Below are 24361 nucleotides of genomic sequence, written 5' to 3' on the forward strand. Positions count from 1 at the left end.
CATGCTCTGACATTTGTGCATTTTTCAGTTGCTTATAAATATATTAATGGCAAAAGTGTAATTACACTGTATTCAGCACAAACTGGGCTACCATAATATGTGAGCAACGTGTATGTACATGCAAAAAAAATATTTTTGAGAGAATAATGTTTATGCATAATATTTGAAAAAACAAAAAAAAAAATTTTTTAATTAAGGCTTCTAAACACACATAATGCTGATGGCCTGATACCAGTGGAAATTCACAATTCTCTGTTAAAATTTCGATACTCCAGCAAATTTATTAGAACACCTGACAGATCTGAAAATATTGACATTTTTTACCTCCAAAACTTGATTTAATTTCATAATGTTCATGAAACATGCAGATGGTTGCTCTGACCATCAAATATCAGAGGAAGTGAGTCGTACTGTTTTCCTCCACTTTTAACTTTAATATTTGGTATGCTCACCTTTTGCTGCAATTACAGCTGTACATCTCTCTGGCATAGTGTCAATATATTTCCTCAGAGAACTTCAACACTAATGTTATCCTATGGCTTCTGCAAAAGATGCCAAAGGCTTTCCTTTGAATATACAATAGATCTGTCAAGTTTATTTTCCTACTCACCTCAAATGTGCTTGATGGGGTTGAGGTCCGGACTTTGAGTTGGCCAGTCCATCATTTTCAATGTTCCAGCAGATTCCTTCCGTCACAGGTAGTTCCGGCAATAGTTAGAAGAATGTTTCGGGTCATTGTCCTCTCGCCCAAAAAGACGACTCCCAGATGCCAAGTGTTCTAATGATTTTGGCCACCATTGTAAATTTAAAACATTGTTAAAGACAAGTAAACAGTCAGTAACAAAATAAGAACAAATGGTCAAATTACAACCAAAAGCATAAATAAATACAATATAACAACGATTTAATGAAATAAACAGAAATAAAAAATATAACAGATAAAAATGAAATAAACAATAATACAGTAAGAAAAGTAATAACACGGCATAGTCTTCATTGTTTAAATTAAACGTCCTTATTAATTAATCCTTACAAAAATTATTCAGTCAAGACCAGCGAGTGATTTTTATTTTTTAATGTCCTTTGTTGTATGATTAACATTAAAAACATAGAAAATGGCAGGAATATTAGGCTGCTGTCACTTTAAGAGCAAATGCACGGATCTAATATACTGATACTGTACTCATGCGTTTACTTTCTCAACGGTTTACGCTCATTTAAGACATAATCGACTGCATTTACTAGGATACTCGCTGTTTATTTGACAATTTTGTGTGAATTTGTCCACTCAAGTGCAAGACAACATGAAAGAGAGCTCAGTTTAGTATTTGTAACATATTCTTTACTCACAGGCCCTTACTATAACCAATAAATTATGATGTAAGAGATTTATTGTGCAGTGTAGGCAATTTCACAGTTAAGAGGAGTTTTCAGCAATACAGCCAAAACATTTTAACAAAACCGTGTTTGCCAAATATGTTTAGTAGCTTCTACAGCTAAAGCACTCCTTATCACTTGTCCCTTTAAAGCAATGTTTATTTAACTGAAAAATATTTGAAAGTATTTACAGAAAGTAATGTATTATTTACTTATAATGATCATTATTATTAATAATAATTAACTTAAGATTTATTGCAAAAAATAGTTAAATTAGTTCAATTGTTACAGTTTTTCTATGGTATCTCACCCAAACAAATGTCCCCCTTACATTACTTTTGTAGCAATAAGATTTTCAGATTTCAGTTTTTGGAGTCGAATGACCTAATGGGTTGCATGGCTCCAGACTGCGACCAAATTTTTTTCTGGTGGTGCAACTAAATTTTGTTGTTCTGTTACATATGAGAAACATCAAATGGCAAATGAAACGAAAGCGGAATGGAACCGCGCTACTCGTTTGAACTGTGCTGCACGGACCGTTTATCAACTCGGAGCAACAATAGACTGCGCAGCACGAGCTCATCCAAGGGGCAGATCTTGACACCGTTATTACACAGCACTGGGAGATCCAGTGAGAAAGTGTTTGAGTTCCCCACAGAATTAATAAAATCGCTACTGTGAGATCTAGTGTGAAGTGTTCAGCCAGAATTCTCTGTTATAAACCATAGATATAAGATCAAACAGCACTGACTTCAGTGACGTGGAAACCAGGAGAAACCAGTGTTGCATGAACAAAGTTAAGGGGTTTTAGTCCAGAAATCATAAACATTGATTACATTTAGTGTAGTAACACCTCATGGTATTGTGGAAGAAATGTTTTTTACATTATTCATCTTAGTACAACCCTTTGATTTGTAAAACTAAAAGTTTAAAGGTGTTGGCCACTTTGTGGTAAACAAGCACTTTTATTTTAAAAAGACATGAATTGACTACTATAACTATTAGTTGGCTTCATAGGAGCACTTATTTGACTTATTAGAGATTTCCACTTATGAATGTCACAAAGTCTCATGAAAAACAAAAAAGTAAAAGTGTCTTAAAAGTGTGACTGAATTACACAGAAAACAAGTAAAGGGTGCTCACAGTAAACAGTGCAGTAATTTGCATAATTACTGAAGCTGTCGGTCAATTCAGTATGATACTTTAGAAGAACAATGGTACATTTAATAAGAGTAGAATATTTTACATTTTCCCTATAAAAATGAGGTTTCGGCAAATGACTGTTGTTAATAAAAGTTAATTTTATCTGCTTAACAATTCAAGCTCAGTGCTTCACTGTTAAATTTCCAATTAACAAATATGTATCATTAGTAACTGCACTTAACAATACAATGCAAAACAATAGTAACTTTATGATAAATTTTCCTCTAGCCATCCACCATCTGTAGAACTTAGTGGCGATGGTATGCGAATGTTAGTGTGAAGTGTGACGCCCTGCGTTGGATCAGGGGTGTCACAATATACTGTTATTGTTGATAACCTTAATATTTTAATGTAATATTTATATAATATTAATACTACACATGATAATACTGAGGAAAAAAACACTGCTAGATTTAAAAAATAAATAATGCATCAATATTTTTTAAAACATTAAAAGGAATATAATTGTTTTAAATATTCAAATCATAATAATTATGGGCATTGCCAGCCGAGCTACATAAGAGTGAATGAACACCAGTAAACTGTAGTGCTTTATTAATAGGTTAATAAACTCACTAAAATGCATCCTACATGAGATTATTTCAGATATATACAGTACATAAACTAGAACTTACACAAGTGAATTTGAACAATGCTAGTCAGAATGTGTAACTCCCATTGTGGATGTGCGTAACACGCTAACCACGGGCACTAAAGCACAAAGAATTTATTAAATTCTACTACAATAATCGTGTAGTAAAAAAAATATATATATTTTGACTGCCCTAATCATGTGTGCTTAATTAGGGAGACATAAAATGTGCAGTGTTAGGGGAGGGGACCAGGACCAGAATAAATGCTCTAAATGAAAAATGCTCACTTTGGGTCTTGTGAATGGATCTGTTAAAGAGTTTCCAGTAACAAGTCTTTAATGAATGTGATCTTGTTTTTTCCAGCAAAAGCAGTGGGGGATGGATATGTCAAACCAGAGATCAAGCAGGTGGTGAAGGTTGAGTGAGTATTTTTCTCTTCTCTCTAGTAATTTTTTTACAAAAAGTCATAAACAATCCAAATCAAATCCACATGACTATCATCAGCATTCCCTGGGTATTAAAGAAATGTTCCCACTTCATAGATCTATTTGGAAATCCTGTGTTTTCTGCCTTTGCAACAAAGAAACTATGTCAGGGTATATGTATTCCTGACCAAAGAATTTTTGGAAAATATCCAAAATAATATCAGTGTATTATAATCATTTAAAGGTCCCATGGCATGAAATTTTCATTTTATGAGGTATTTCAACATTAATATGAGTTCCCCTAGCCTGAATATTGTCCCCAAGTGGATAGAAATGTTGATCGGTGTAAAACCGAGTTCTGGCTGTCTTTCTCTGCCTTTGAGAAAATGACAGGCCAGACTAGCCAATCCTGAAGTCTCCTGTTATGACGTCCACACATGCAAGCGCTATATTTGTCCTGGAGAGATCAAGGCTTGTGAACGAGTGAATGCTGGCAGTTTCTCAGTGTTTGGATGTACAAATGAAAACAGAAGTCTTTTTTCAGTTCCTTCTGATCTGTGATCAGTGATTTCTGATGTGTAGCTAATTATTTATTATTCGTGCACACACTGCGGCTTCTCTCTCTCCCGACAGAACGGTGTTTTCGTGTTTTCTATCTTGTGAGTCAGTGTTTTTGTACGTCCTCGTCGCGTCTATCTGTTCTACAATGTGCATACAGTCGTGAGTTTCTGCTCAACATCGGCAGACTCACATCTCTTTAGAGATAAACCTCACGCACGCCAAAGCTCGGGCTGCACTGACCGGTCGGCCTTCAACATCCCCGACCCCCAGTACTGCATCTGGCCCACAGCGGAGGCACCAAACGCGGCGCGAGATTAAGCAGATGGGGGTAAGCGTGAGGGTATCCGGCTAGGCTAGCCAGCTATCCCCACAATAAACTGGATTACATTTGATTACTGCTGTTGTGTCTTTGTTTGCGCTGTGTACTCAATGCGCGTCACTGACGCTTTTCATATGATTGGAACATATCTAAAAATAATGCTATAATCAACACTTACTAACTCGTTCATCTCGCTGTAATGGTACATTGCATGTGTTACAAAGTTGGTAGAATAATGATGAAGACGGACTCGGCGTGACTGGGACTCATGTTTATTCAGAACTCTCAGATACAAAAACAATAAACTCGCGCTGACAGACAGCGCTCTCATAACTCAGTAGTTACTATAAATAACTTTGTTAGCAATCGCTCCGTCTCCGTGATGTCCGGTTCGCGAACTAATCATTCTTTTGAATCGGTTCTTTTTAGTGAACCGAACCAGTTCACCAAATCGGACTGAATCGTTCTAAACGGTTCGCGTCTCGAGTCAGCGCTGATCCATAATTTACTAAAGTTACTAACTTTCTGACATGAGTGACAGCCCCTCCGACTAGAAATAAACTAATAACCTGAAGTATATTCTAGTAACTACAACAGTTCACTGAACTGAGACATGCTGAGAACTGATGTGAAGTGAACTCAGGTCCATCCGTCTCTCTGGCAGCAGCTCGTGCCTGCTCGTGCCTTGTAGACCTCGTTAAACCACGCCCCCTCCGCTCATTTCAAATGCAAAGATGTCAGCCAATCACAACAGTGGGCGTTTTTACTGAAGTCTCACAGCAGACACGCCTCTTGAAACAGGGCATTCAGCCACAGGGCAAACAGCAGTATAGAAAAAATGCATTTTATTTCTAAATTAGGATATTTTATGATGTAAAAATCATACTGACAATATAAGTACACCTCAGGAAACATTATAAAATAATAGAAAAATGCCATGCCATGGGACCTTTAAATTAATACTAGATACACGCAATTATGGAAGTTACTAACACTTCCACACAGTATTATAATGTGTATTTAAATGCAATATACCAGAAGCATTACAAATTCTCAGTATATTGCAAGAAATCTCTTGAGCAAGACATCAAATGTTACAGACCTCAGGTTAAATGACCTGCATGTATTTTCCTTATCAGGTTTTCTTCACCCAATCCTGAACCGTCTTCTGGGAATTCCTTCATGGAGCATGCAGCATCGCCCACCGTCAATCAACACCATAACTTCACAATCTATCCATCAATGTAAGTTCTAAGGAATATTTTTTAAATGTATTTTTCCCCATGCTATTTGTGCCAATCTCTCCAATAACATGATTGCATGATTGTATGCAGTACCGCGGGAAGTAAGGGTGCTGAGGGTGCTGCAGCACCCCCTGGCATGGAGCCCAAGAAAAAAATTAGGTGGGGGTGTTTAAAATAAATCAATCAAAATGTTCTAACAATAATTTGATTAATGCGTCTATTCATTAGAATTCATTGGAAACATTAATGACTTGATTGTAAAAAGTCAACCTGTAACATACTTTGTCTACAACATAAACAATTAACAACCATTTCTACAGTCATTGCAAAGAGAGAGCAGAAAGAGAGTGAGATTCAAGATTCAAGATTCAAGATTCAAGAGTTTTATTTGTCACATACACAGTTATATACACAATATACAACTGGCAGTGAAATGTAAACAGGTCCGCTCCATGGACAGTGCAAATAACAGTTACAAGAACACAAGGGGAAATTAAAATAGAAATAGAATAAAATTAGAATAAAAAGTATTAACATAAGTAGAGTTATAAATAAATCAAGTAAGATAAAAATAGGAAATAAGATAAAAATAAAAAAATAAAATAAAAATATAAAATATAAAATAAGTGGATATGATAAGTGAGAAACTGTAGACTTAAAAATAAGTGGTTAACATAAAATATATATATATATTTATATATAGAGAAGTATGATGTGCATGCAATAGGTATAATTGCAAATGGAGTATAATGTGCAAACAGGAGTATGATGTGCAAACAGGTTATTACAGGTTGTTACACAGTAACAATAGGAACGTAAAGTGCAGTGCAATGGCAGTATGTGGATGTTAATGTTTAAACTGGATGTTTATGCGTGTGCGGGGTGAAGTGAAGTCATGTGACTGAGTTCAGGAGTCTGATGGCCTGGGGGAAGAAACTCCTCCTGAGTCTTTCAGTCTTTGCCATCAGGCTACGGAAGCGCTTACCAGATGGCAGCAGGGTGAAGTGAGAGTTTGCAGGGTGATTAATGTCTCTGATGATTTTAGTAGCTCTACCTCTGCAGCGTTTGGTGTAGATGTCCTGCAGAGACGGGAGAGCTGAGCCTGAGATGCGCTCGGATAAGCGCACCACTCTTTGCAGGGCTTTGCAGTCGTGACTGGTGCTGTTCCCGTACCACGCTGTGATGCACTGAGTCAGGACACTTTCTATCGCCCCTCGATAGAAAGTTTTCAGGATGGCTGGTGAAACCCTGAATTTCCTCAGCTGGCGCAGGTGGTACAGTCTTTGCCTGGCTTTTTTCACCTGTGTCTGGATGTGTGTAGTCCAGGTCAGATCCTCGGAGATGTTCACACCCAGGTATTTGAAGCTGCTCACTCTCTCTACCGGTGTCCCGCTGATCATGAGAGGGGAGTATGACCGATGCTGTCTCTTCCTGAAGTCCACAATCAGTTCTTTGGTCTTGCTAACATTCAGAGAGAGACAGTTGTCCTGGCACCATGATGTCAGTTGCTCCACTTCGTCCAAGTATGCCGTCTCATTGTTGTTGGAGATGAGACCCAGGACAACAGTATCATCAGCAAACTTGATGATAGAGGTGGAGCGGTGTGTGGACAAACAGTCATGGGTGTAGAGAGAGTAGAGCAGGGGACTCAGCACACAGCCCTGTGGAGCTCCAACACTCAGGGTGATGGAGGTGGAGGTGAACTGGCCTACTCTCACCGCCTGGGGTCTGCCAGTGAGGAAATCTTCAATCCAGAGGCAGAGAGAAGAATTCAGGCCTAGATCCAGGAGTTTGTGTGTTAGCTTAATGGGAACTATGGTGTTAAAGGCTGAGCTATAGTCAATAAATAGCAGCCTGACATAGTTCCCACTTTTGCTGTCGATGTGAGTGAGGCAGGAGTGAAGGACGTGAGAAATGGCATCTTCAGTCGATCTATTGTGACGATAGGCAAACTGAAGAGGGTCCAAAGTGTCAGGAATGGTGGAGCAAATGTTGTTTTTAATAAGTCTCTCAAAGACCTTCATGACTAAAGATGTGAGAGCCACTGGACGATAGTCATTTAGGCAAGAGGGTTTACTGATCTTAGGTACAGGGATGATGGAGGATCGTTTGAAGGAGGTGGGGACAACAGATGTAGCAAGGGACTCGTTAAATATGGATGTAAAGAGCCCTGCGAGCTGATCAGCACAGGACCGCAGAACACGACCTGAAATACCATCCGGCCCAGCAGCTTTCCTGACATCCACACGTTTGAGTGCCCTCCGAACCTCGTCCTCCGAGACAGAGATCACGTGACCGTTGCTGCTCTGAGGGACTCTCTCTGACGCGTCACTCGCCGGAGTCGCGCTGCCGCGATTACCATCAAAGCGAGCGTAGAAAGAGTTTAACTCGTTCACCAGCAACGGATCAGCTCTCACCTCTGCAGAGGATTTAGTTCCAAAAGCACAGATGGTCCTCAGTCCCTGCCACATCCGCCGGGAGTCGTTGAGTTGGAAATGAGATTCCACTCGGTCTTTATATCGGAGTTTTGCGGCTTTAACGGCGCGCCGGAGGGCGTAACATGAAGCTTTGTACTCCCTCATATCCCCCGTTAGGAGACCGGCATTGTAAGCGGTAGTGCGCGAGTTTACTGCAGTGCGAATTGAACTGTCCACCCACGGTTTCTGATTAGGGAAGGACGTTATAGTTAATGTTTGTGTGGCTTGCTCTGTCAGTGTATTGATAAAGCAGAGCGCCACTTCTGTGAACTCGCTGACGTCTTCAGAACTTGTAATTGAGAACTTGAGAGTCTATTGGTCCCTCAGCAGCAACTAAACTTTTTACTTAAGCGTCTTGGCTATACATATTTTACAAGAAAAGATTTTGTCAATGACACTCTTACCTTGATCTTTAATGTTAGATCTTTCCCTTTCTTGGAACAAAATTAATTCTTAATGTTGATTCATTATTACTTTTTGAAAAAACACAACAACAATAAAATAGTACAATGACAAACTCTCTTTTATTAACAAAACAAATAAGACTGATATGGTATACCCACGTTGTAACACAAATAAATGAAAGGGTTTACTTTAAAACGAATGCTTAGTTTGTGACTCATTGTTATTAATGAAAACACATCAACAATAAAATAGTACAATGACAAATTAACTTATATTAAACATTGAACTTTTATTAACAAAATACTGTTGTAACTTGGGGCTTCATTTATAAACGTTGCGTACGCACAAAAGAAGGCGTACGCCGCTCTCTACGCAATAATTGGTATTTATAAAAAGCAAACTTGACGGGAAAATGTGCGGTCCTTCACGCAAGCTCTGACCCAGGCGTACGCACAAAAACGGGTGAAATGAGAAATGGCGACACCGTCGGCAGATGGAAGAAACACGTGAAAGTGTGTGAAACTGCAGACCGTTGTGTAAAAGAAATGGCAATACTGCCTCTCATAAATAACTTGAAGACTTCACAAAGCAAGTATTACAATTAACAGCCTACACAAACACCCGTTTGATCGATCTGCAGTGTAAAACAAACAAAATCAAACGAAAATTACAACAGAAATGCAAAAAATAAAATGAAATATGTTCTGCAACAATATTGGCATGTTATGCAATTCATCCTCATAAATAATATGGTAAACAGAACGAAATAATGTACAAAACTGATATTCTCGTCAATGTGTCCGTCTGGCGGAGCAGATATAGATGCAATTAGACAGATAGATAGATAATTAGGGAGATATATAGATAAATAGATAGATAGATGTATTAATTGTCCACTGGGGAAAGTTGTTTTCATAGTTAAAATTTCTTCATCAGCTACGGAATCATGGTATTCATGCAAATGCCTTTAGTTTGTTTTATTTTCGATAAAATAACATATGACGTATGTCTCAACCATTCAGAAAGCTGCAAGAAATTACATTTGCACTGATCTATTTCCCATTTCCACGTAGATAATAGGGATAGGGATTAATAGGGATTCCCCAATAAGTGCCGGCAGTCTCTCATCAAGAGGGGTCAGCTCCGGTGTCCCCTCTCCCCCACCCGTGGCAGACACACTCTGGCGATGGAGCGCTAGACGCTTTTTTGCCTCGACTTTGATGTCCGATCATTTCTTCTTCTTTTTTTCGGCCACGGTCCGAGGTTGTGATGCTACAGCATTTACGGCGTCTGCAACCTTTTGCCACTCAAGTGCCTTTTTGGCATTAGTAGGCTAATGCCCACACTGTGCCCTTCAAAAAAAATATTTCTCCTCTTTTCCACCTCGCCAACGATAATTTCTACTTCACATTGAGTGAAGTTACGTTTTTTTGATTTCCTCTCTGTATTTGCCATGATTTCGCAATCGATAAATATTAACTTGTGGGCGTTTCACGGACTATTTATGGGCAACTATGGGCGTGACATGAAGCCGCAAAAGCTGCGCTACATTTAGAATTGATTGTGATTTATTAAGGGAAAACTGCGTAGGATGTGCGTGCACACGGTTTTATAAATCCGAATATTTCTGTGCGTACGCATGTCCTATGTTTCATCCGTACGCCACTTCTGACGCAAATCCTACGCAAAGTTTTATAAATGAGGCCCCAGAGCATGTGAGCGAAGCGGAGTGGTGATATTTCCTCCAGAGCGGAGAGCACCTTTCTGAAGATTCCATGCCGCTCGCTCAACCCAGAAGGCCCTTTGTGACATGCTGGTTCGAAAATATGTGAAATAAGTTGGGCTGCCCCCGACTAAAGTTTTTTCTACTTGACTAGTAGTTGTTCATTTTAAGTCATTAGTTGACTAAGCACACATTGCACATTTCATATGGATTACATAATCAGAGAGTAGCCTATTTCTTTTAGTTTTGAATTGTTTCGTTTAAAAGTAGACATTTCAAATCATGTCTGTGAGGCAAGTAGCCTATACGCTGAGCTTTGGTTGATTTGATAAGATACGCTCCAGTTCACGTGCAATGCAAGTGATCGTGCTGGCGCCTCCATGTCATGATTATATTGTCTGTTATATTTGCTTATTATTTATTAAATCCAGGCAATTGGCTGATGAAACTTTGATTAAAATTAAGACACAATTTATATAAAACAAATTCACTTTAAAGAAAGGCTTTCTACAAAACAAAACTTAATGAAGTGGTCAAACTCTTTTCTGACCCATTCCATGTCTTCCAACATATTGTGCATCTTATGTGTCCTATCTTACTTAAGCTGTTCACTTTTCATAATCAACATAGATTAAATAAAAAAATTACATTAAAATTTTTAAACATAAATATGAAACTAAACAAGTTTTTTTAATGGCTACAACAAGTATAGTGAAGTACAGAGAAATTTAATGTCAGAGCGGGATTTGAGCGTAAGCCGTTCATGAGTTCCGTGTTTGCTTGGGCCGTGAGAGATTGAGTAGAGCGTGATGGCATAGAGCGGAATATTAAGCTGAGCGTCACACCGCTTCACTTTGCTCACATGCTCTGGTTGTAACACAAATAAATAAAAGATCTTTAGATTTTCATCTTACTTTAAAACAAATGCTTAGTTTGTGGTTCATTATTAGTTTTTTTTATGCAAACACGACAACAATAAAACCGACAAACTCACTTATATTAAAGGATAAGTTCACATCAAAATGAAAATGTCCTGATATTTTTTCTCACCCCCATCTCATCCAAGATGTTCATGTCTTTCTTTCTTCAGTCGAAAAGAAATTACTTCACATAATGGTTTTTAATTGCAACCAAAATGTTCAAGGTCCAAATCAATGCAGTTTCAAAGTGCTTCGAAGGGCTTCAGATGCTCTGTGCAATCCCAGACGAGGAATAGGGTCTTGTCTAGCGAAACGATCGGTCATTTAAAAAAAAAAAAAAAAAAAAAAAAAATATATATATATATATATATATATATATATATATATATATATATAAACGTGTATACAAAGCACACATGCGAAGACTAATACAAATGCCCTTTAGCAAAAAAAAAGGTAAAGCAACAATGTCAGGCGATTTTGAAGTTGAAGATTAAGTGTTTTTTGGTAAAGGGAGTTTGTATTAGTCTTCGCACAGTTGCTTGGGGCGGTACTTCTGTCTACATCGAGTGTGACGTTTTCAACATGATTGCACAATCACTAGCACGTCGATGAGCAGGGCAAGATGAACAATTTTGGTTAAAAAAATATATTCTTTTTTTTTTTTTTTTAAATGACCGATCGTTTCGCTAGATAAGACCCTATTCCTCGTCTGGGATCGCACAGAGTGTCTGAAGCCCTTCGAAGAGCTTTGAAACTGCATTGATATGGACCTTGAACATTTTGGTTACAATTGAAAACCATTATGTGAAGAAAATCCTGGAATGTTTTCCTAAAAAAAACTTAATTTCTTTTCGACTGAAGAAAGACATGAACATCTTGGATGAGATGGGGGTAAATTATCAGGAAATTTTCATTTTGAAGTTAACTAATCCTTTAATGGGATAGTTCACCCAAAATTAAAATTCTGTCATCTTTTACTAAGTAATTTTAAAAGTAATTTTTGGGTGAACTATCCATTTAAACGAAGAAATGCAACTTTTATTAACAAAAGTTCTCTTGCTCTTTTGCCCCCGCCATTGTCCTGTCAGTCATTGCGCCTCACTCTAGTCATGTGACTCCTCTTGGTCTATGGAACCCCCCCTTTTTTTTTTTCTCAGCCACCCCTGCTCAAAATATGTTCCTGCTGCTATGATTGTATATTTTTATGATTGCTGTGTGTGTATGTCTGTGTCTGAAGGAATGAAACCATGTTAGACACGGAAGGTGAATTCGATCTGGATGAGACCATGGACATGGCCCGGCAGGTGGAGGAGTTCCTTCGACAGCCTATGGAAACCCAATGGAGTGGACAACAGTCATGACCTTTTACCCTGTGATCTCTCGTCCCAACTACACAAAAAACTCTATGGTTCCATTCCATATTTTTATCTTAACAAATGTGAAATGTTATGTTTGTCAACGCTGATTAGTGGATGTCGAACTGCCTTTGCATTTTCATGATAGTTTGATGTGTAATTTCCCATCATTAACCAGCAAAGAACAGAATATCATGTCATGTACAGTGAAACACATTGTGGACTTCATAATGTGGACTTTTATTTGGCTGAATATGAGTGGCTGCATTACTAGTCCAATATGGGTTTTCCACTTTCATTACCCTTTACCTTTTTTGTTATAGTCATCTTTTAAAAACCTACCTGATCAAATCGTTGTCCAATCAGACGGTTGGCTCATTGAAGACATTTAGCTATCAGTATTCAGTCTTCTCAATTTGTCCACCTCAAATTAGAATGCTATACAGCTGTTTAATTTCTATGGTGCGGCAGTGGTGCACAAAACAACAAAATGTAAAAAGCAAACACAAATTAACAACACAGCAGAATCAAGCCACAACACAATGGAAGTGCTCCTGTACACTAGTGTGCTTATCTAACTACTTAAAGGTGCAGTATGTAATATTGACAGCTAGTGGCTGAAATGGGTACTGCAGTCCAAATTCAAAATATTGTTTGCCCCACCCCCTCCTTCTCAGACTGGACTCTCACGTGGGTTGCCAAGTTGAGAACATGCAACAGGAACAAACTCAACTCAGGGTGTCGAAATTCTATTGGGTAAATTTGCAGTGGGCGGGATCACACTGACCAAAAACAGACATTCAGACACGGAAGGCACATTTCAAAGAACTTAGCATGTTTCCTAAATATTTGCGAACATATGGTGTTTCTATGCTACATTGAAAAAAAATCACATACAGCAACTTTAACTATTTTAGCTTAACTACTTTAGCTACTAATTTGTTAGTTACTTATTGATGTGTGAACCTCACCTTTAATTAATACAACATATCTGCAGCATCCATATCTAGAGTGCTATTTGAATTACATGTTTTAAGAGTTAAAATGGCCATCAGAATTTATCCACCTGTTAATTCTGACCAAGAATTTTATTGTCATCTCAGATTAGAATTTTTTTTATTGCACCAATTTTTTTTTTAATGGACACTCGAACTTTTGCATGTACAAATTATTACATTTAAATGAGCCAGTCAGTTCAAGAAAGCCTCTCATACAACACACTTTCTAACGGTCTAACAAAAAGCAACTTTTGAACTGTACCGTTCTTTTTTATGAACACGTAGACTTCACATGCGGGACAGTACACACTGAGCGTCCTATTGTCTCATCAGCCCATTTCAAAATGCCGTTTCTCAGCAACAACAGAGTGCATTAAATCTAACATAAGTGCTTCATACTAGGGATAATGGCCTAATGAAATCTAAATATTGAGCAGTTTTTACTTGAAACTGGTCAATACACAAAGCCACGTATTCGTATTGCACAATCAGCCAATTTCGCAGTACCATTTCTCAGCCACCATAGAGGTAACCTATTGGCATATAGAGTTAATGGACTAAGAAAATCAAAGTTTTTCTGTACTAATATTTTTATAGAACTGTTAACCTGAATGTTTAGCCCACCCTCTATGGTGGCTGAGAAACTGTTGTGATGTGGTTTGTTTCTGTTGTGTTGTGTCTTGGCCCCTGTCCTTCATTGCTTACCAAACAGGTAGTCCTAGCTGTCTTGGTTAACATTTAAAGTGCTGTTATTTCTCCCCAACTTTAGTTACAGAATTTCCTACATCCGTAAATTGATGAACACATCACCTCAGAATATCCCTGTGTTCCATGTTTAGTAACGTTTGGATTTTGTGCTTGTATGAGCCACACCCGTCAACTCAGACAAACAGCCTAGAATGAATAAAAAGTACGTTTAAAAGACAATCCAATGAGTGAAATATGACCATTTGATTTGGGGGCACTGAAGGAATTTGGTTAATCATTGTTAATACTGTTCATCTTGCCTGTGCAGTTCCAGAGATATAAAGAAGCTAAAATATAAATTAGCTTACTATGGTGTCACTAAAGTTATTAGCGATTTTCATGATTTGTCTGATTGGTAATATTATCTTAATATTATCACTTCCTCTGTCAAACATTTGCTGAGTTATGATGCTTTTTAATTGTAATGGCCCCTATGGGTAGAATTTAGCACAGTTTGGCTTGACTTTTCAGAATGTCCTGTTGTTCATCTTTACCAAGTTTTGTTAAATTTAGACTTCAGACATTTACATAATCATCTCTTTTGATAACATTTTGTGATTTGATAGTTAAATTAGGCCCTTGGTTAAGGTTTAAATATGTAGCTTTTGTAAAGTTCAAATACCCTCTTCTATCCTGTCTTAATTTGCAGAGACAAAGTCAACCATTATTAGGCGAGTCCCCAAAAATTGCTTCCACTGGGACTTTGTGGTCCTTTGTAAACATCACTCAGCAAGCAGCCCCACATAGCAACATTTGCTTAACCAATGGTGTGAGTTTGGGCTGGGACTATCTGATTGTCTGACCAATGGAAGATGGTGTGAATACTTAAGAAGGAAATAGAGTTTGATGATACTGGTGCAGTAATTCTGTAATAAATTGTACTGAAAGAGAAAGATGTTTCGATTTTGACAGCAGTGTCTATATTTAGCATATTTAACACATAACCTTGAGTTTGATGACAAACAGTTGCTTATGTTAGTCATAAACAGCATGTTCTCTGAAAAACAGGCAATGATGTTATGATGGTTGTGTTTAACTTGAAAGGTGACAACCATTTGAAAGCATTTATTATCAGTGTCTGATCTATCCTGCATCTTTTGGCCATATCTTAAAAAAAAAACTGACTCCCTCCTACCTTAGATTCTTCATTTTACCTGAGCCATTGTCATTTCCTCTTCCTGTGCCTTTAACAGCTAAGGTTTGTCAGTAGTTATACCAAAATCTAGTGTTAGCTTGCAGATTTTCAGCCACTTTCCAATTTAGATTTCAGATATACCGATCTAATATTAACTTGCAAAGTTGCAAAACATCTTGATCCCAGTAAAAATCTCTAAACAATAACCAATAGGCAAAATTGCATAAGATGTCAAGACTTGTTTTATAAAGGTTTTTTTAGCACTTAACAAATGTTTTTGTCTCCCTTTAAGCTTTTTTCTAAGCCTTTTTTCCTCTAGTGAATGGGTTTTATAGATATCAAAGTAAATTCAAAAATGTTGTCTTTAAAGGGCCAGTCCCTTTTAAAAAACAAAACAGTTTTTTTTTTTTTCAACAACTTTTCCTTCATGTCAGTCAAGATAAAGTTGCTCCCCCAATTATAGATCTCAGGAAAATTTATCTCAAAGAGATGACTTTATAGTACCTATGCAGACACAGAATTTTATATAAAAATAAACAAATATATATATTGAGAAATAGTATAATTTACACAATCTTATCTAAAAATATATAATGTTGCAATGCAAATAAATTGTGCTTGAATTGTCTTTAGAGCAACTGTAACTTGTTTTTAATGTGAACGTAATGTCGTGGCTTGGCTTTGTCTTTTTTCCTGTAAAATCTACTTTTTTTGAACATCATTTGTACTTTCATTGTGTTGGAAATAACATCACATTATTTTCTGTATGTAAGGGGATAATGTCCAGTCAGCCTATGTCCAGTAAGTGTAGGGGTTGTTCTGGATTAGTTTTTTTTATAAGGATTGGCTGGCTATACATTAACCCTCTTATTATATGGCTACCTAACTAATAAAAATATAAATGCATGGATTTGAGTGGAAATTATTTTATCTTGTAAGGGTGGAAAGAACCACAATCCTCAGAGCCATGTAATAACGATCTAACTCAGTCAGTTCTTTTGGCAGGTGTGCTGTTGCCTTGAGACAGGATAATGGATTTACTTAGAAGTACGCCACCTGAACTGAACCTCATGAGCCTCCATTGGACTTTATTAGACCCGAGCAGAGCAGTATACCAATGCTTTTATATAGTTTTACAGATTCTTTTATCCAAAGCGACTTACAAATGAGGAATACAACAAGCAATTTTTCATAAAGAGGCAATAAAACACGAGAGGTGCAGGTAATACAAAGTTTCGAGACACTGTTTAGAATAGGGAGAGATTAAAGGAACACTCCACTATTTTTGAAAATAGGCTCATTTTCCAACTCCCCTAGAGTTAAACAGTTGAGTTTTGCCGTTTTCGAATCCATTCTGCCGATCCCCTGATCTGGCGGTAGCACTTTTAGCATAGATCATTGAATCTGATTAGACCGTTAGCATCTCGCTCAAAAATGACCAGAGTTTTGATAGTTTTCCAATTTAAAACGTGACTCTTCTGTAGTCACATCGTGTACTAAGACCGACGGAAAATGAAAAGCTGCGATCGTCTAGGCCGATATGGTTAGGAACTGGAACCAACATGACAACCTGCTTGCGTAATAATCAAGGAACTTGATTACGGCAGCAGCCGTACCACGTACCAGCGGCGCAATGATATTACGTAGCGCCTGAAAAAAGTCCCCAGCACGCTCCCTGTGCAAGCAGGTTGTCATGTTGGTTATGTTGAAGGAAGTTAGCCTATTTTCATGCGCTGCGTAATATCACTGCGCCTGCTGCACTCATGGTACGGCAGCAAAGTTCCTTGATTATTACGCAGGAATGAGAGTATAGTTTCTAGCCATATCGGCCTAGATGATCGCAACTTTTCGTTTTCCGTTGGTCTTAGTACACGATGGGATTACAGAAGAGTCAAGTTTTAAATAGGAAAAATATCGAAACTCTTTGGTCATTTTTGAGCGAGATGCTAACGGTCTAATCAGATTCAATGATTTATGCTAAGCTATGCTAAAAGTGAACCGCCAGATCCGGGGATCGGCTGAATGGATTCGAAAACGGTAAACCTCAACTGTTAAAATCTAGGGGAGTTGGAAATTAGCCTATTTTCAAAATTAGTGGAGCGTTCCTTTAAGGAATAGTGAAAGCATAGGGGAAGTTTTTTTTTTTTCAGCAGGATGCAGTTAAGTTCTGACAGAAGAGATGAGTTTTAAGCTGTTTCTTGAATATTGTCAGGGATTGTCAGCGTTCCAGATAGGGTTGGGAAGATCATTCCACCATCAAGGAACAGTGAACAAGAATGTCCTTGATTGTGATGTTGTGCCTCTCAGCAGTGGTGGGTAGAGTATCTAAAAACTGTGCCCAAGTAAATTTCTTATAGAAATATTTACTCAAAGTAAAAGTAATCTTAATAGTTACTTGGGTAAGAATAAAAAAAGTATCCAATGAAAAAACTACTCAAGTAGCTAGAAACTTTGAATCATATATAGCCTATATAACAACAATACAAAAACAATGTTAATGCAAGATAGATATTGAATTTAAATGGTTATTATCATAATTAGATATCTTTGCAACAAACACAGAAGAGAAAAACATTATTTCTGGCATCTGTCAAAAATCATTGCATTATCATTTGCTTTGTATAACAATAACCTTTTGGGTTAATGGACTATGTAGAAATAAAGTGAACCTGCAGAGTTTTGCATTCAAAGGTATGTAAAGGAACTTTAGTAGTGTTTTGAGATGTAAACTCAGGAATAAGCACTGGGTTAGGTCTTTTGGACAATGAACTGGTCAACCTGTGTTCACAGAATTTGGTAATTCATATTCCGCAGTAATATGAAAAGAAACACCAAAGATTTTAATATGAAGTCAGTACAAAACAATACAGTATGTCAATACAGTAAAAAAAATAATAATAATAACAGCTCTGCGCACCTTCTGAAAAAATTAATTACAGTATACTGTAGTTTCTTGGTCTTCTGACCAAAATTTCTTTTTTCTCTACCTCCCTTAGCCAGTTATTTCTCAATTCTGCAAAAAATACTGTACATGTAAAAAAAAATTGCATACAAATAAATAAATAAACTTGTGTTCGATCACAAGTTTGAGGGTGTAGAATGTATAATAGTAAAATGTCCCTTATATAAAGTACTGTTACACTCTAAAAAAAATATTTCAGTGGCTTAGTAAATATCACAGGAATAATTCAATTAATTTATTTGATAACATCTCTGAATATAATTTAGCTACTCGATGGTTGAGATGAACATACCAAAATAATTGAATCAAAATCCAACAGTTAGTTTACACGATTTAAGTTTTTTTCTAGATAGAGACAGAAATACAGACGAGATGTATATATCTATATCTGTCTGTCTATCATATAAACAATACGTCAGTCTATCTATCTATCTATCTATCTATCTATCTTTCTAACTATCTGTCTATCATATTGTAGCAAAGTTTGTGTGACGTAAGGAAGAAGACAAAGGGGTCGGCTTACTGGGAGGTTTAATAACTCAATTCACTCAGGTTACAACACTGTGCACGTCGCAGGTCGCACAAACAAAAGTCATCCATAAACTCTCAATATCAATCGTCGGTTTTCTTTCCAGCAGTTGCTCTCTGCTTTTGCCAGCCGAGTCCCAGTGTGTCTGTCCGTCTCCAGCTCTCTCTCTCTTGTCCTCGTTTCCTCCTGGTATATATTATCTCTCCATGCCAATTACTGCAACAAGAGACAGGTGTTCATCATTTGTGCTTGATCCACTTACTAGCCGCTCGTCCTGACTCTCCCTTCACAGACTTCGCTAAACCACGCCCCCCTCGCCACATACCACCACCGCTCAACTCAAGCCGGGGAGCCATCGCTCCTCCCCCTCCCTCTCCTGGGTTAGGACTGCCCCCAGCCCCCTGTCCGACGCGTCCGTTTGCAAAATAAAAGGGAGAGAAAAGTCAGGTGATTGTAAGAGCGGCCCGCCACATAGAGCAGCCATCACCTGGGTAAAAGCCTGCTGGCACAGCTCTGACCAATGGACCGGGTGTGGTGCTTCCTTTTTAGCAAGCTCAGTCAGCGGGCTGGTGATATAATATCCCGCCAGCCCGAGGAACTGCCTCACCTCCTTTTTGGTCTTGGGTCTCGGACAGGTCGCAACTGCTGCTGTCTTGTCAATTTGCGGACGCACCTGTCCATGACCCAAGTGGAAACCCAGATACCTCACCTCCACGCACCCAATCGCACACTTCTTCGGGGTTGTCCGTCAGCCCGGCCACCCTCAGCAACCTCAGGACAGCGCGCACATGCTCCATATGCCACTGCCAGTCATTACTATAGATGATAATATCATCCAAGTAGGCAGCGGCATATGCAGTGTGCGGCCGAAGAATTTTATCCATGAGGCGCTGAAATGTGGCCGGAGCTCCGAACAACCCGAACGGAAGCGTAACAAATTGGTGCAATCCAGACGGTGTCGTAAAGGCTATTTTTTTTTTTTAGATAAAGACGTTAAGGGGATCTGCCAATATCCCTTTGTCAAATCCAGCGTCGAATAAAATCGAGCTGAACCCAGCCGATCGAGCAACTCGTCAAAAATTGGCATGGGATATGCGTTGAATTTCGACGCAGAGTTCACCTTGCGATAATCCACACAGAACCGGACCGAGCCGTCCGTTTTAGGGACTAAAACTATCGGGCTGGCCCAGTCAATGTAGGATTCTTCTATCACTCCCATATTTAACATCGCCTCTAATTCGTCCTGAACCACTTTTTTCTTGTGTTCAGGTAATCTATATGGCCGACTGCAAACTACCACGCCGGGCTCCGTCTCGATATGGTGCTGAATGAGGTCGTTTTGGCCGGGTAGGGGCGAGAACACATCTGAAAAAACTTTCTGCAACTGGGCTATGTTAGCGAGCTGAGAGGGCGAGAGATGATCTCCTCCCGGGGCCAGGGCGATTGATGTACTTTTTGTGTTCACCTCTGGCCCGAGATCATCATCTCCACTCACCGGCGTTGCTAGCATCACTGACTCCGCCTCGCTCCATTTTTTTAGGAGGTTAAGGTGGTATATTTGATGTGCTCCGCTCCTATCCGACCGAAATACCTCATAATCGAGATCTCCTATTCGCCGTGTGACCACAAAGGGACCTTGCCACCTGGCAAGCAATTTTGAACTGGAAGTTGGGAGTAATATAAGCACTTTATTTCCCGGTGTAAATTCACGCAGGTTAGTTCCCCTAACGTATAGCCGACTTTGTTTGTCTTGAGCCTGTAACAAATTATTCATAGATAGCCGCCCCAATGTTTGGAGTTTTGTTCTCAGGTCCATGACATACTGAATTTCATTTTTTGCTTGCGAAGGTCCGTCCTCCCAAGCTTCTCTGAGAACGTCTAACACCCCGCAGGGCTGACGTCCATAGAGGAGCTCGAACGGGGAAAACCCAGTGGAGGCTTGCGGGACCTCGCGTACGGCAAACAACAGGATTTTGTTTGGCAAACACAACAATTTTTGGCGTCTTCCTGTACGAACTTTCGAATCATTGTCTTCAAAGTGCGATTAAATTGTTCCACCAAGCTGTCTGTTTGTGGGTGATAGACGCTGGTGCGAACCGATTTAATGCCCAATAATTCATAAAGTTTGCGTAGTGTACATGACATAAACGCCGTGCCTTGATCAGTGAGGATCTCTTTCGGGATACCCACTCGGGAGATTATCTCTAAGGGGACCTGCATCAATGGAAGAGGGCGCAATGGCACTTTTGGTAAGGCCGGCGGATTTACCAGCTGACATTCACGACACGACGCGCACCACCTGCGCACGTTCTCATGAATGCCCGGCCAAAAGAATCGGACCATTAAACGATTCAGTGTCGTCGCCTGACCTAAATGCCCTGCCATCGGATTAGAGTGAGCCGCCTGGAAAAGCATTTCCCGACGGCTCTTTGGAACTAATAACTGGGTTGTACCTTGTTTTGTTTGAGTGTCTTGGGTCACTCGATACAACCTATCTTTTAATATGGCGAAATAAGGATAAGAGATTGGTTGTTCAGGGTGTAGAAACTGTCCGTCAATCGCACGGACCTGAGCAAAAGCATTTTTTAATGTCTCATCCTGGGACTGTTCCAGAGGGAAGTCATTACGTTCAGTGAGGTTTAGCCTCTCCACAACGCTCGGTCCCTCTGTAACAATACCCGGAGGTCCCGGTTCAGTCTCTCCCACCTGCACAACCGCTCTCTCACCCGGCCCTGTTTTCCCCCAATAAACATCCACTCATAAATACCCCAATAATTCACTAAAGACTGGCCAATTGGTTCCCAAAATTAGCGGATGTCACTATGTTCCGAAATTGGACGACAGCTGTCATCAGCGGATAATTCACCACATCCCCGTGCCGTGGAGAGAGAGAGGAAACTGGACCCGACGCTGAGTGCAGCTCCGTCGGCTCCGCACCTCTGGGTGGCGCTCGCGGTCCCGGAAACTGCTCCGGGAAACCCCTAAACCTCCCCCGGGCAGCACCACGGTTCTGGAACCCTCCCCTTGTCCGGGGAGCGAGAACCGGCCTGCTGTAAGGAGAGGAAGAAACAGAAGGGGCAGGGAGAGAGAGTGAAGCTGCCGGGAGGGGTTCGCCGACCCCCGGGCACGCCACCATTTGGTCCTCCGCCAGTTCGATGGCCTTATCCAGAGACGCCGGCCTGTGGCACTGGACCCACTGCGCGGTCCTCCTGGGCAGCCGCGCAATGAACTGCTCCAGCACCACTCGATCCACGATCTGGTCGACGTCGCCCTGGTCGGCCATCAGCCATCAGCCATCAGGCGTCCTGGAGCTGCTGGGCCATCATGAAGGGCCGGCTGTTCTCCCCCAAGGTCAGCGACCGGAACCACTGGCGATGTTGTTCGGGGGAGAGCCCTACCCATTGAAGGATGGCCCGTCGAAGGTCGTCGTAGACCAGGAGGTTCTGGACTGGCAGTTGTTGGGCTGCGATCTGCGCCTCCCCCGACAGCAGTGGGATGAGGCGTACTGGCCAGTCCAACCGCTGCCACCTACACGCTTCAGCGGACCGCTTGAACAGGTCAAGGAATGCCTCCGGATTGTCCTGCAGTCCCATCTTGTTGAGTTGCATGTGGGTGGCTTTGGCCGGGGGCGGTGATGTTCCCCCGGCCTGAACCTCCCGGTCGATCCAGCTCCGGAAAAGCTTGCGGTCCTGCTGCTGGGTCAGGACGAGCGCCTGGGACCGCCGTTCCGGCTCCTCTCTGACCTCCAGCATTGCCTGATGGTGTTCCTGGTGCAGGTCCATGAGCGATTGGATTATCTCCGCAAATGGCGATCCTGACGGGGTTTGCATGGTGGCGGCTCTGGTCTTCTTCCTATCCCGGGTTTCAGCACCAATGTAGCAAAGTTCATGTGACGGTAAGGAAGAAGACAAAGGGGTCGGCTTACTGGGACTCGTAACTGGTTTAATAACTCAATTCACTCAGGTTACAACACTGTGCACGTCGCACAAACAAAAGTCATTCATAAATCAATCAATCGATGACCACCAGCATTAATTATAATATAATACATTATAATACATATTATAAACACAATAAATAAACAAAACGATCTAAGCCCGCCACCACCCCCTCCTCTTGGAAGGTATCTATCTATCTATCTATCTATCTATCTATCTATCTATCTATCTATCTATCTATCTATCTATCTATCTATCACCTCAATCATATAAACATTATAATACAGTATCGTACAATATCATATCAACAATACATGACAATACATACAAAAACAAAGCATATAACAATATTCAGCAATCAATAAATACATGACCACCAGCATAACTTATAATATAATACATTATAATACAGATAAACACAATAAATAAATAAAAAATCTATCTATCTAAGCCCGCCACCACCCCCTCCTCTTGGAAGGTATCTATCTATCTATCTATCTATCTATCTATCTATCTATCTATCTATCTATCTATCTATCTATCTATCTATCTATCTATCTATCTATCTATCTATCTATCTATCTATCTATCTATCTATCTCAATCATATAAACATTATAATACAGTATCGTACAATATCATATCAACAAAACATGACACATACAAAAAAAAGCAAATAACAATATTCAGCAATCAATCAATCGATGACCACCAGCATTAATTATAATATAATACATTATAATACATATTATAAACACAATAAATAAACAAAAACGATCTATCTAAGCCCGCCACCACCCCCTCCTCTTGGAAGGGCTCTATCTATCTATCATATAAACTATACATAACAATACATACAAAAACAAAGCATATAACAATATTCAGTAATCAATCAATACATGACAACCAGCATAAATTATAATATAATACATTATAAAACAGAATATGAACACAATAAATGAAAAAAACTATCTATCTAAGCCCGCCACCACCCCCTCCTCTTGGAAGGGCTCGCTCTATCTATCTATCTATCTATCCATCTATCCATCTATCTATCTATCTATCTATCTATCTATCTATCTATCTATCTATCTATCCATCTTATAAACTATACATAACAATACATACAAAAACAAAGCATATAACAATATTCAGTAATCAATCAATACATGACCACCAGCATAAATTATAATATAATACATTATAATACAGAATATGAACACAATAAATGAAAAAAAAAAAAACTATCTATATAAGACCGCCACCACCCTCTCCTCTTGGAAGGGCACTATCTATCTATCTATCTATCTATCCATACATCCATCCATCCATCCATCCATCCATCCATCTCAATCATATAAACATTAAAATACAGTATCGTACAATATCATATTACCAAAACATGACAATACATACAAAAAAAAAAGCATATAACAATATTCAGTAAT

The 24361-nt window shown here is 39.4% G+C and overlaps 1 protein-coding gene across 2 annotated transcripts in view; it reads left to right on the plus strand.

Annotated features, from left to right (window-relative positions):
* Positions 1 to 16394, plus strand: part of stat5b (signal transducer and activator of transcription 5b) — a 52601-nt gene extending 36207 nt beyond the window's left edge. The window contains exons 17-20 of one of the 2 annotated variants that reach the window (XM_079846254.1): positions 3537 to 3594; positions 5618 to 5722; positions 5813 to 5881; positions 12488 to 16384. In XM_079846254.1, coding sequence (XP_079702380.1) covers positions 3537 to 3594; positions 5618 to 5722; positions 5813 to 5881; positions 12488 to 12611 — 356 coding nt within the window. In that variant the 3' untranslated portion in view covers positions 12612 to 16384. Of the gene's footprint in view, positions 1 to 3536; positions 3595 to 5617; positions 5723 to 5812; positions 5882 to 12487 lie in introns of both variants that reach the window. The other variant, XM_079846255.1, reaches the window with a different exon arrangement.
* Positions 16395 to 24361: the final 7967 nt, after the last annotated feature.

This window comes from Gobio gobio (assembly GCF_949357685.1).
Source record: "Gobio gobio genome assembly, chromosome: 20".
Lineage (NCBI taxonomy): Eukaryota > Metazoa > Chordata > Actinopteri > Cypriniformes > Gobionidae > Gobio > Gobio gobio.